Source organism: Dunckerocampus dactyliophorus, chromosome 11 (genome assembly GCF_027744805.1).
Source record: "Dunckerocampus dactyliophorus isolate RoL2022-P2 chromosome 11, RoL_Ddac_1.1, whole genome shotgun sequence".
Classification (NCBI taxonomy): Eukaryota; Metazoa; Chordata; class Actinopteri; order Syngnathiformes; family Syngnathidae; genus Dunckerocampus; species Dunckerocampus dactyliophorus.
This window is the reverse complement of record NC_072829.1, coordinates 3,100,067-3,114,037: the sequence shown is the minus strand read 5'-3', so window position 1 is coordinate 3,114,037 and position 13,971 is coordinate 3,100,067. Positions and strand designations below refer to the sequence as shown.

Here is a 13,971-nt window from a genome sequence, read left to right as displayed (position 1 = left end):
CATTCAATTGAGAGTACAAAAATTAAGTTTTGGTGTTAAACTACTGTTTGACACTATTCCCACCGGGAAACGTTCAGCCGTCCGTCATGTCACGTATTAACAGTGTTTTCTTAAAGGACATTGTGACATTTATTACACAGGTATGTTTTTATTGTATACATGTGCTTATAATATTGGCTTATTTCTGTGTCTTTGGTTTGTCTTCTCGTAGACGTAAACAGCCCCACCCTCCCGCTAACTTCGTCTTCTTCGCTTGTGAATTTAATGTTGTGAAGAGCGGCGCGGTGACGTGCCATTGACATTGGCGCATGCGCAGAAAGCTCGCCCGTGTGTGCTCGATCCAAGTCAGGAAAGAGGAAACCGTTTTCCAATCACATCATCTAGGTATGTGAATCCGAGTTTTTAAAAGCCAATCACACTAATTGGTGTTTTTATACCTTTTAAAGGCAGTGTTTGCAATAATTTGTTTTTTGTGTCCATGTAAATGTACACGAATGTTATGAAATGAGTGTTTTCCATCTTGCTGGACTCTCAGTTGGTTCTGTTGAATATGTTGAAGGCTTGTCCGGTGTAAAACGGTGTCTTGAAAGGCTCTTTTGTGCTTTGCAATTCATTTCTTCCCCACTGTGAGATCAGGTAACGATAAGGCGTGAAAAACAAACAAAACTTTCACTTCTGTCAACAGAAGGCCCTTGTTCAAGCAGCATAGTTTGTTGCAGACAGGTGTTGTGTTATTGCATGTGTATGTGTGTTGGCACGCTGCCCCCCTCCCCATTGGAGCTGTGTTGTGTTATGTCTGGCATGCGGCTTTTCTCCAAGCGTCCATTAAATAATGATTGTTATGCATTCTGTACATGCATGTCGTTTCAAGGCTTCGTCAATCCCTCTCACGCTGAATAATTTTTATTAATTGTGAATAAAAGAGTTAAAGACAACAGGGGGCTCTTTTGTTGCTCGTTACAATAACGCAGCACAAAATGAAGTCGTACAGTTTTGCGTAAGGAGGGATTCGCAGCCACGAGGGCCCGACAAGCGCTTCCTCTCGCTCCACTTTTTAATTGGATGTGAAACGAGCTGCGGAAACGCCGCTCGCTTACGCTGGATGTAATTTGGGCTCATCCTAAACACTTTGATCTCATGTTGCAGCATTACGAGCGCGGGGGAACGTAAGACTCCGCTTCGGAGCGTCAACGGCAGCTGAGAGCGACAGGGCATCAGGACATGTTGCCCCGTCCATCCGTCTTGGAAATGCAGCGATAATCGCAACAGAGTGCTTTTTCTTCTCAGCGTAATCACATCAGGGGGTCAGAAACGCACATATCGGCGTGAAGAGGACAGGACACGTCAGGGTTAAAGCGATTACGCCGCGTTAAACGGGCTTTTTTCCGCTCAGACACATTTTCCTGCCTTTTTCCGGTAATTTTTGAAAGCCTCCTTTGCTGTAATAAAATATGGCATTTTTTTTTGTGCATTTGCGCGTTAAACACTCTTTGTCTCCTCGCATTTTTCTCATCATAATCACGTTTACGCCCGCAAGCCTCCCCGCGGAATCATCCCATCTCCCCTTTGAAAGCACTTTGCTCCAGTTTCATGACACGGAGGAGGGGGCGGGGGGTTCAAATGGAAAGATTTAGCAGTATGCAGGTTACATGGCGTCACATCTCGTTCTGACTGACAAACACCGCCCTCCCTCCCCCCACAGGGATCCTGGTGAAGTGCTTCATAATGCAGGTCATTACCCGCAATGCTGTGGGAGACCCCCAAGTCCCCACTTAGGTTCCCCCCGCCAGCTTATGTATCCCTGCAGATCCCGCCGCAGACGCTCTGATTGTCCATTCCTGCTCGCCGTCGCCGCGCCGGCGTTTATTGACACTAAGTTGCCCCCACAAGGCGCGGGTAATGCGCACGACAAAGGCCTTTCCTCCTCCTCTGCGGCGAGCTGACGGTGCTTACAAGACGGAGCTTATTGAAAGACGGAGCCATAAAGCCCGGCCAGGATATGACTTTGGATGTGATTGCGCCAGGTGAGCGATGTACGAGTGCAATCAAGTCACCGGCAATGATATCACGGCGAGAACAAGAAGTTCCCCACCACATCCTCCCAGGTGACTGACGGGAGTCTGAAACTGTCGAATGGAAGTGATGATGAGTGTAAAGCGTGCTTTAAGAGCACCAGTGTACGCTCCTCCTCCCCCAAACCCACCTGCGTACCTTGACGTGCACCTCCGGGGAAAAACTGACCTCGCATTGTGGCGATGATGAAAGGCTGTGATTGGTCGGCTTTTACTGTATGTATTTATTATTTCCTGTGTTGATACGACTCATTCACCCACCTTCACGACCGCCTTCGCTTCCCATTTTGGATCAACAGTTACAATAAAAATGACTGTTGTAACACGTTGATTACTTCAATACGGTGTTCCCTCGTTTATCGCAGGGGATAGGTTCTCAAAATAGCCCGCAATAAGTGACGTCCAGACAGGAGCCAACTTCATTTGTGTTTTAAGGCTGTACGCTTTATGCACTTATCTCAGACAGGCATTAACATTTTCTCACATTTCTCTGTCAAAAAAGTTCAAACCTTCGTTTGAATTTTAACGGTCAACCTGAATGATCAACACAAGGAATGATTCAGTCACTCACGCATATTTCAGTCGTGTGACCGTGCCTTTTCGTCCTGGTGCCGTTCCGCTGTGCTGTGTAGCGTTTTTGTATCCTTGTTAAAACATATTGTTGCAGACGAACCGAAGATTCATTGACAAGCTAGCGATGACACAAGAGACATGGCAGGACGGCACGAAGGAGACTGACCTACAGCCAATCAGGACGCAGAACACAATGGGCGGTAACACTCAACCTCAAGCAGCAGAACAAAGGTTTCAGGAAAATATCAGTTCCCGACTAGAAAAGGGAGAAAACCAGCTTTTTGTGAAAAGATACTTTCAAGCAATCCACTTTGACACAAATATTTTGCTTTTGTGACAGCTCAAATATCTAATAACTATACCACAACATAAACAACACAAAAAGGGGTTGTTATTAATCAAATAATAATGTATTTACAAATATAACACCATGCGCTATTTACAATTTTCACATTTGGAACTGACTATGTTTCTGCACGCGTGTGAGCGTGCATGCGTTAAGATTTCCCTACAATACGTAAACTTCAGCACGCTACACTCCTCCACGCTCGCGCACTTCCTGTGTGTGATTCTTCCATTGACATGATATCTGCCGAGCTCTTATCAAGTGCACTTCTGCCACCTTGTGGCCGTTTTTATGGCTTGAAATTGCTCTGAAGTGAAATGCATTAGTGGCGAGTTGCATCATCACCTCTTTTTGCTTCTCGCGCAAAAAAACAACAACGTAAAAGACGTATAATAAGCGACAGTATGTCTTTGGTATTGAATGAGTAAAGAGCCACGGTACATATTAGTGTGTGTGGTGTTGGAATTGAGCACTGCTGTTGGCGTGTTAAGGTCGGCAATATAGTGAACGTCTGTCAGGATGCTGCATTACTTACAGGACGTTACTTGCACAATATCACCTTCACACACTTGTTGCAGGTGCTGCATTCATTTAGCACCCAAATGAGGCATCGCTATCTACATTTGATCTATTTATTTATTTGTCTTTTTTATTTTTGATGTATGATTTATGTATTTATTTAATATTGTTTTGATGTATTTTTTTATGTCATACTACTGAGTCGTTTCTTTCTTTATTTGTATTTAATCGACAAACGGAAAGAAAACAATGCCAACTCCAACCCAATCCCAACTTAGAAAGTTAGAAATGTACACAAACCAACTGAGAAGACGTACAAATACAATAGTAAAAAAAAAAAAATATGAGCAGCAATAACAATAATAATAATTAATTAAAATAATTAAACAATAACACTAAACAACACAAAAAGTACATAACAATGAATTACAATATTTGTCATTATTTTTAGCACTCATAACATCACCATCAGTGCCACTAATAATAACTTTATATGTATTTATTTATTTATATATCTATAGTTATTTTGGATTTTTGTATATTTATTTTATTTTAATGTATTTAATATTTTAGGATATATTAATTATTTTTATAATTTTATTGTACATATTTATATTACAAATTATTAATTTTATTTTACTTTATTTTAAAATAGAATTTTATGATCTACTTAATTTTGTTGTTTGTAATGTTTGTTTTTTATTTATTTATTTTTATTGTGTTTGGGGTTTTTTTTGTTATTTTTGAATAAATAATGTAATTTTATAAATTTTATTTTGTAGTATTTTGTTTAGATTTATTTTTTTGTGTATTTTATTTTCTTCATTTTTTTAAATTAAATGTTTAATTTTTTAATTACATGTTTTTTAATTAAATATTTTTATTATATTTGTTTTATTTTTTTATATTTGAATTTTTTAGAACATATTTTATTGATATCTATTTTTTTGGTGTGGTTCCTACCGGGTGCCATTATGATATCACGTTTCCGTACGCATGGCTAGTCTAATAACTAACGTAAAATGTTCATATTTACGTTCTTGAGGGTCCCTGTCAGCATTGACCAGCGTTCTGTCTTGTTCGTTTTTATTTTACACTTTCATTTCTTCATTGGCGTATTTGAAATGCTGTGAGACGTTTCAGCTGCCTGATGAGTGAAGCGATGATCGTTTCTCAGCAAGATGGCGCATATTTGGAGCGTTTGCTGGTGTCCTGGAGCGATGCTTTATTCACGCCGGCAATTAGGAAGAACAGAGCGGTGGCTTGATTAACTCTTGCCGTACCTGGCCGCCGCGGAGCACAAAGAAGGGCTCGGGGTGCTTGAGCGGGAGGATTTAATGAAAGCTCTGGCATCTGTATCCGATTCATCTTGTCAATGCCGCACCGCCATCACTGCCCCAAACCGAACCCCCAGCATGCCTCGCCAGCCGCTTTAATTACTTTTCCTTTTCGCGGCCGGTGGAACTGACAGACAGGTGCAGCCGTCCTGATTAATTAAAATAATAAAGAGCGGGCGAGGAGGGGGAATATCAACGCGCGGACACGTTGTCGGTGAGGAGACGTCAGGCATTGATTTACCGGCTGACAACAGGCCGGCCTTCAGGCCTGACAGGCCTATATGGAAGGAGGGGGGCAGGTGGGAGGGTCTGGGTTCCATCCTGGGGCCCTGAGTTTGAACCCCCTCCCCTCCACCAGTGCCTCAGCAGCTGCAGCTTAGAAAACACTGGTGCCATCGCACCTATCAACATGTGATGGAGTTAATAAAAGCCACCTCTGGGGATTCATCAGCTCTAACAGCCATATATGATTTCAGCAGACAAAGGAAGCGTCTTCCTGAATGATTAGCCCAAAGAGAGTCCATCCTTATTGTCCTCCCGCTCTCTCTCTCCGTGCATATTGATATCACTTTATGCCGCTGAAAGTATAGTGGACTCAGGAGGCGATTCAAAAGAGACTGACTGGGAGCAAAGCGAGGTTTATTTGGATTTTCTAGACACTCGCCGTAACATCCACCCTTATTGTGGGCTGAAACGTGAGCGCTCCATATGTGTGTGTGTGCGTGTGTGTGTGTGTGCGAAAGCTGACCTGCACTTCCCACATCCTCGATGCTGACACTTTAGAGCTGCTCCGTCTCAGCTGAGCGTGTCGGAACAACAGAGACGTGGAGGAGAGCGGCATGTTTACCACCTCCGTGTGAAATCAAATACAAGCGGCCTTCTCAAAAGCGCTCTCGCACGCCGTCGTCCGCATACGCTTTGGCCTTCCTGTATACGGGCAAAACGCACAACAATATCAAGCATCCTGTGGGATACCATATATTGCATATGCGGTCAAACTGGCAAGTCCGTGTAATGCTGATGGTTATCATTTACGTCTGAAAAGGAGCAGGAAGAAGCTGAATTTGTTTAATCCTGCCGCTTGATCCATGTCTCTGCAATTACTGGTCATTTTTTCACTTCCTGTTATTAAATCTCATCTTCTTCTGATAGCAAGACAAAAGAAAAAATATTTATAAAATGTATTTTATATATATATATATATATATATATATATATATATTTAAAAAAAATCTAATATGTGAATATATATTTACACACACACATATATATATATATAATAGATATTCTATACTATATAACATATAAATAATAGAAAAAACAAAACAAATAAACACATGTACATGTAAATAAACAAGATGAAACATAACAAATTAAAATAACAATAAAAATCAAATAAACAAAGTCAGGGATGTCCAAAGCGTGGCCATTTGGGTCTCACGGCGGTTTTGTTATTGGCCTGCGTCACATTCTAAAAATATAATTGAACAAGAAACTGAAAAACAATTTAAAATCATCTGTAATATTTTAGCAGCATAAAGTTTAAATATTAAAGAAAAAAAGTTTAAAAAAAAAAAGTTGTAATATTATGAAAAACAAACGAGTACAGTTATAAATAAAATCAAAATATGGGAATGAAGTCATAATTATGAGAAGAAAACTTACAAGAAGAAAGTTTAAATAGTTGGAAAAATAATAAACCCCCCCCCCCCCCCCCAGCATAAATAGAAAAAACAGCTGCAATAATATAAAAAAATGTCATCTTAGTAGCATAGAGTTGAAATATTGAGAGATTTTTTTTAAGTTGGAATATTATGAGAGAAAAACAAATATTCAAGTTGTAATTTTTGCAAAATTTGCTGGGGAGGGGGGAAGTTGTTATGCAATAAAATCAAAATATTCTGAAAATAATAAGAAATAATAAGAAAATTCAAGATTATTTAAGAAGAAAGTTTAAATATTTGAAAATGGAAAAAAACCCAGCAAAAATGGGACAAGGTACATATGTTGAAATAGATCTACTGTAAGTTGTTAGCATATCTTCATGTGTTGCTTTACAAATATCAAAGTGGCAAAGTTGCATCCTCTCATTTTTCACTATGTGGCCCCCGCTGGAAAAACCTTTGGACACCCCTGACCTAAATAAAGAGATTCAATACAAATAAATAGATACAGGAGTAAAGAACCGAAGTAAGTAAATACAGAGTATGGCAATTGCTTATTAAATAATTGATTACTGAATAAAATCACAATAAACAATATCAGACAGTATGGTTCTCAGCGTGCACACAAGCAAAATTCTAAGAATATTTTAGTAAGATGTAAAAAATGAATTTAAAAAACCCAATAAAAGACCATCCTTAACTTTACTAGCGATGACAGAGACGTAATAACCTTTGACAGCCTGAAGTGTCACAAGCGGAACAAGAAGTTAGCCACTACTAATGCTTAAAAACATCAAAGCAGTCTCTCTTCATTTTCCTCCCTTCATCAAGTGAGGCTCTTGGAAAATTCACATATAGTGTGTGTGTTGTGTCATACGCCACCTAATGGACACATGAGGCACAGCATGCACTTCTCATATGATGATCATGTGCTGGATTGTTCCGTGAGGATGATGAGTATGTCTTTAGTTGATCTGGCTGACGTTTCCTCGACTTCCTGTTTTTCCTCTTCTTGACTGGTTAAAAGTGTGCTGTAACATTTTGAACCCACAACCTGGAGTCATTTCCAGAGCCAAGCTGTTTGCCCTTCACGTTTTTTTTCTTCCCCCCCCTCCGCGCGAGAAATTCCCTCTCCGCTGCGGCCAAGTCGGAGAGACAGTTGGTAATATTAGCTTGCGTTTTATCCGGAGATCCATTAATTGCAGCCTTCTGCCGCTCACCCTTTGACCCCCTGCGCTGACCTCAGGACATCAGGTTACCAGGAACATAGAAGAGAAAGACACCCAAAACACTTATTTCCACAAGTGTTTGTTATTTTTACGCCCTTTGCAGTGCAGTCAGGAGCCAAAAATTGGATATCACCTTAGCTTTGTGGGTAAAAATGTAAAAACCAAAGAAAAAAAAAAGATTGCCGCTCATGAATCTGTCACTTTTAATAGGCCAAAAAGTCCAAATCTGCTGTGTGGTGCTACAGGACACACCTCCGGTTATAGTGTGCCTCCACGTAGCGAAAATCGGGTGGAAGTGCATCATTTAATTTCCAGCTTCAGCATTTGCGCATCCCGTACTGCACAAGGGTAGAGGAATAAAGTGATACTGTCACTATAGGAACACGTTTTCAATTCCGTGATGGTTATTCGGCTTGAAAATAAAATGCTAACGATCTCTTTGAGTACTGGCACTTAAGAGTACACTGATCAGCCATACATGGATTCTTTTACTTGTGTGCACTGCTTGCCTTCAGGGCTGGGCGATATGGACCAAAACTCATGTCCCGATACATTTAGGTTGAATATCGATATACGATATACATCCCCGTATTTTTGAAGCAAAGTGAGTTTAGACAAAATCAAAGCCAAATATGCGTGTCAAGTTGTTTTATGAAAAGAAATACTTAACGTGAGGATGTTTTTTTGAAATTTTAAAGCTTCATGCAAGCTGCACATAAAAAAAAATCTAATCTAAAAATAGCCTCTAACATAAAGTAGGCTATTCTTGTTTTGAAATAAATATAGAAAAAGTCGAATATAATCTTTTTATTTTTAATAAACCTTTAGCTATGCTCAAATCCTCAGCCAATAACAAAAGAACAAAATATGAAGGAGTGCCCGGTTCAAGAGGAAATTTTAAAATGTCAGCAACTCAAAAATACTTTAAATTGAAGTAAACATTTTTAGAAGACACAAGCATATCTTTATTTTGTGCCAGGAACACCAACCTGTCAATTGCATCAGGCTTAGCAGGTGTCTGTCTAACTTCCCTGTGCATTTGTAGTAGAGCTTGTCGTGCTAAATAATTTTGACTCTGAAGCCGGCTGGACATCGCGAGTCCATCGTTTTCAGCAGGTTTTTAACGCCCTTTTTTCCACTTTTGCATTGGGGACCCTATCTCAGCAACTCGTCTTTATAACAGCACACCACTTTGCTTTTGCTTTCGTGAGGAATGCAACAGGAGCGCGGCAGACAGACCGCGCGCAGCTTCACACATTCCTCGTATTGGAGTTTGTGCCAAGTTTTTTATACCTCCACATTACTGAGCTACCGCTTATTCCTTGCTGACTAATTCTTCCACCGCAGACGCTGTTACTTGGATTGGAGCCACCAGGGTTTTGCTCCGCCCCTCCGCCCTCCTCTTGCAGCCCATTCTGACATCAGTGGACCGTAGGAACTCTGAAAATTGACTCAAAAGTCCATTTTAGGAAGCAAACAACTGAAGCAACAAACGGGATCACCGGACTTGGAAACTTTGGGTCAAAGAAGATGACAAATTCACGTTAAATTCCCTGTGAGCGGGAATTCCTGTCATATACACATACTGTACATATGCAAGTGACATTAGTGGCGCCCCCTATGGGTTGTGTTGAAAATGCTTTGTAACGTATGCTAGCATACATGTAATAGAGATATCGTCAAAGTTTTATCGTCATTACACAAATGCTCAGTGACTTACAAATAGCCGTGCCCGTGTCTAAGACGTTTTGCTTGATGGCGACCATGTTTTTCAACCAATCTCGTTTAAATTTGACACACATGTGCTTGTCAGTCCCCTAAAGTGTGTACCAAATTTGGCTGTGATTCGACTGAACACCCTGAAGTTGCAGAGCTTTGTGTTAAATCAAGCAGTCCCACTTACGGGATCAAAATTTGCAGTTCAATAGCAGCGCCACCGTGTGGTGTCTTTATCACAAAAATAATAGCACAGCCAACAGTGTAGGGATGCACGTCTTGACCCGTTTTCACCCCTTTTTGTGCAGTGCTTTAGGAGTAGAAGAGTTACATGATGATGTGCTGTCACGTGAAGAAGCCTATTTAACCCTCCAGCTTTGAATTCCATTGACATATCCTGCAGAAAGAGCATACGCCCGATGTCAAATGTGTGTGTTTGGTGTGAGGCTTTTACAGTACATTAGAAGCATGAGTTCATTCCTAAACGAGCAATTAAGCAGATGAGTGCTGTGATTGTGGGTCATTTAGGAAGGCCGGTGCCCGTATTTGACCGTATCGCTGTGTAACTTTATCTACGTCCCCGGCGTGACGGCTACATCTACTGCACTCTACCTGTTTTTTCCACAGCTGAGGCCCGGCAGAGCGGGGCGCTGAAAGCCAACACCTGATTGTGTTACTCCCCTTTAAGCTGTTGTCACCTAGCTGAGCGATTATAGGCAATTACCTGCTCTGTCGGAATCCTAGCCGAATAGATTGAATTCAGATTGATTTCCGCCCGGGAAAGAGGAGGGAATTTAAAGCCTTTTTTAATTGGGTATTTGGTGTGTGCTGATCCGAACACCGTGGCCTTCCCGAGGGATCCGTTATGGGCCAATAATGGCATTGGAGTGTGGTGGTGGTGGTGCTGGTGGGGGGTTGCTGCAGTCTCGTCTGCCGACTCCCTCCCAAGGCCATAACCCTGCATTTGCTCTGAGTGCTTTTCTATTATGCATTGATAGTTGAGCATCAATCAATAAGAAGGGAAACAGAAAACCCAGCGAAACCAACTTCTTAAGTGTAAAATGCCTCTTAATACCCGGGCCCTTTCAAACAACTTAACCTGCACGCTTTTTACCCTCACCCTTACTTCCCTTCTTGCTCTTTCAGGGACACTTACCGGCGCCGGGCGACACCGCGTTTTATTTACGAGCTTCTGGAAACGTGAAAATGTACCACAGTGCTGCGAGTTTAAAATAACACGATAGATCAGGGGCGTACAAACTTTTTCCACTGAGGGCTGAAAAATGAAAGTGTGCAACTCTACCAACCTTCTGCTATCAACTTCACTCTTCACCCCCGTTTTCCCATTTCTGCTGGGGTTTTTTCCCCAAATATCTGATCTTTCTTCTTAATAATCTTCATTAGGGATGCTCCGATCAGGGTTTTATGCTGCCGATACCACTCACCCATGAGTGAAATCGTCCGATACCGATCACATAGCTTAAGTGTAAATGTTTAAAAGTACTATTGCAGTGGTCACCAACCTCATTGAGACCAAGACCTCTGGTCTCAGCTGTGAACTTGCACAAGATCCACCCCCAACAAGCGAGATATACATATATATGCTGGGAAAATGATATATGTATATACATACATACATATACATATACAGTACATATGCAATACAGTATACTGTATGCTTTGTGTTATTATTGGTTGTTGGTTTCAATATTTCGGCTATTTCTCATTGTACCTTTTGCTGTATTTTTATCATTTTTCCAGTTTTTTAAATTGGATTTTGTTTCTGCAGTGATGCAATGACAAATGAGCCACAGATGGCCCCGGAGTCGCACTTTGGGCACCCCTGCACTTGGGGTTGTGGCATCGGCTTCATGAGCAAACCACAACTATTTGGCTAATTGGCTCAATTTTGTGGCCGAGCGATGCAGATTGAGGAGAGAGGGGCTGGTCAGTGCCCTGGTAGAAGTTCTGTAGCAGCTTCTTGCATGCGTTGAAGGACGCCGGCCTTCCGAGGAAGTACAGAACAACAACAACCAAGCGAATGTGTTTGTATTACCAGAACATTAACAAAATGCTGGAAACCTGGCAGGCTTGCAGGTGCCTCATGTGGTCGTGGGGGGCTCACGTTGGGGCTGTATGATATGAAAGGGGAACCATAAAATGTAGACAAAAACATATTTGACTTATTTTTTCAAAATCACTGGTGAAACCCAGAGGATCAGGCACCTTCTTTAAGGAGAATTTGGATGCACGGGCAGCTTGATGGCGCTCCAGCAGGACCCCCAGGCAAACCCGGTTTCCTCCAGTCCGACAAATCCAACCGCTTTCGGGCTATCCGCCTCAGACCTCCGACTGCCACGCACGCACGGGCGAGTGTCCAGTGTTTTGGCTACTTTAGCCGCCACCTGACTGGTGATCACATCGTGAGCCTCAAACTCATCGCACCATGCCAAGTGCCCGCCCCCCAAAAACTTTTTAAGGCGCCACCCCAGTGAGACATTTTTTGTTGAATGTTCTCTCACAACGACAGGAAGTCCCACATGGCAGACATGCTTGTTTTGGCTTTGTGAAGGGAAAGTGGGCGGTGGACGGTCAGCATAGGCTGGATGCTCCAATGGGGGCGGAGGTGATCAGCGTTAAAAAGGCAGTAACGGCATACGTCGATACCATGCCTTTTCACAGAAATCGGACGATACTGATCAGTGGCCGATCAATCGGAGCACCCTTAATTTTCATACATTTTCGCCTCATAATATCAGGACTTTATTCCCGTAATATTTTAACCTTTTCCCAAAGCAAAGTTTTCAAAAATTCTACGTTATTTTGTTTTTTGTTTCTCATAATATTACAACTTAAAAAAAATAGATTTTTTCTTTAATTTTTCAACTCTATGCTACGAAAATGATATCATCTTTCCTCATAATATTACGTTATTCGAGTAAAATTGAAACTTCCTCTTAATATTTTGACTTTATTCTCTTAAAAGTACAGCTGGGTTTTTTTTCCCCATTTAAAAAAAATGTTCCAACTATTTCAACTTTCTCCTTGTAACATACACACCTTCAACGACCATAAAGGGCCGACAAGCTCTCTTCCAATGATTCCAATCTAAAACATGACTCAGCCACCTCCTTGCTAACTTCACAGCCTTGTTGAGATGTGCTGGCAATACTCTACTTCATCCATCCGGATCACCCAAGGTTGCGCGGCCCTCATCAGTAAACCGGATGGTTTGAAAATGAATCTTTTTATCTATTATTTTGTATGTTGATTGTTAAGCGCGTCCAGTCCAGGGTGTACCCCGCCTGTACGAATCGGCACAGTGCCTTTGTTTTAAATAGCTTTTTATGTATTTTATCACTAATCACTTGCACTTTACAAAGTATGTGCGTTCCTATACATTGTATGTAATCTTTTAGATTTGTATATTTTATCACTTGTGACGTGTGCTGCTGACCTCTTGGCCAGGTCACCCTTGTAAAAGAGATCCTGATCTCAGTGGGTTTTTATCTGGTTAAATAAAGGAAGAAAAAAAAAGTAGCTTTTTCCACAACCGAATTTTCCAAAAATTACAACTTTATTTTGTTTGTCATAATATTACGACTTACAAAAAATATATATACTATGTATTACTATAAGACAAATGTTTTCCTTAATATTTCAGCACTGTGACTAAAATGAAATTTTTTCGGACTTCCAATAATATTTTGACCTTATTCACATAATATTATATATTTTTAAGCAACCTAATTGTCCCCAAAAAATGTTGTTTTTTTGTTTGTCGTGATATTACGACTAATTACAACTTGATTTTGTTTTGTTTGTTTCTCATAAGATTACGACTTTATAACGTATTTTTTCTCAAATATTTCAGCTGTGTGCTACCAAAAGAACATTATTTTTCCTTATAATATTACAAGTTTATTCCTGTCAAATTTAGACTTTTTTTCTCGTTGGAATAAGACTTTTTCCTCTACGGATTTTGACTTTATTCTCGTAAAATTACAGCCATTTTTTTTTTCTGCAGGGTTTTTTTTTTCCATTTTCCAACCATTTCAACTTACTTCTTGTAAATTTTCTTCTTGTAATATTATGACCTTATTCCCATAATATTCCAACCTAATTTTCCAAAAATGGCAACTTTATTTTGGTTTGTTTGTTTCTCATCATATTACGACTTGAGTACGTCTTTACATCTTACGTCTTTTTTCTGACGTTATTTTTGCTCATAATGTTACGTTATTCTCATAAAATGATGACTTTTTCCCCTTTGAGTACAACTTTTTTCACTTACTATTTTGACTTTATTCTCGTAAAATGCCTGCAGATTTTTCCATTGTTGCTGTTTAGTGTAGTTTTCATGTAAAATTCTATTTTTGGAATGTGCCGCGGGCCAATAAAAGAACAACCGTGGGCCGCCAATGGCCCCGGGGCCGCAGCTTGTGGAACATTTTGATGAAATCAATCACAAACGACCCTTCCCCAGACTGGATTTGTTTAATTTTGCAGAAATTC

General features: G+C 40.6%; 1 protein-coding gene across 1 annotated transcript in view; it reads left to right on the top strand.

Annotated features, from left to right (window-relative positions):
* Positions 1 to 220: 220 nt before the first annotated feature.
* adad1 (adenosine deaminase domain containing 1 (testis-specific)) overlaps positions 221 to 13,971 on the top strand; it is a 31,628-nt gene continuing 17,877 nt past the window's right edge. The window contains exon 1 of the mRNA XM_054792888.1: positions 221 to 384. Coding sequence (XP_054648863.1) covers positions 309 to 384 — 76 coding nt within the window. The 5' untranslated portion in view covers positions 221 to 308. The remainder of the gene's footprint in view (positions 385 to 13,971) is intronic.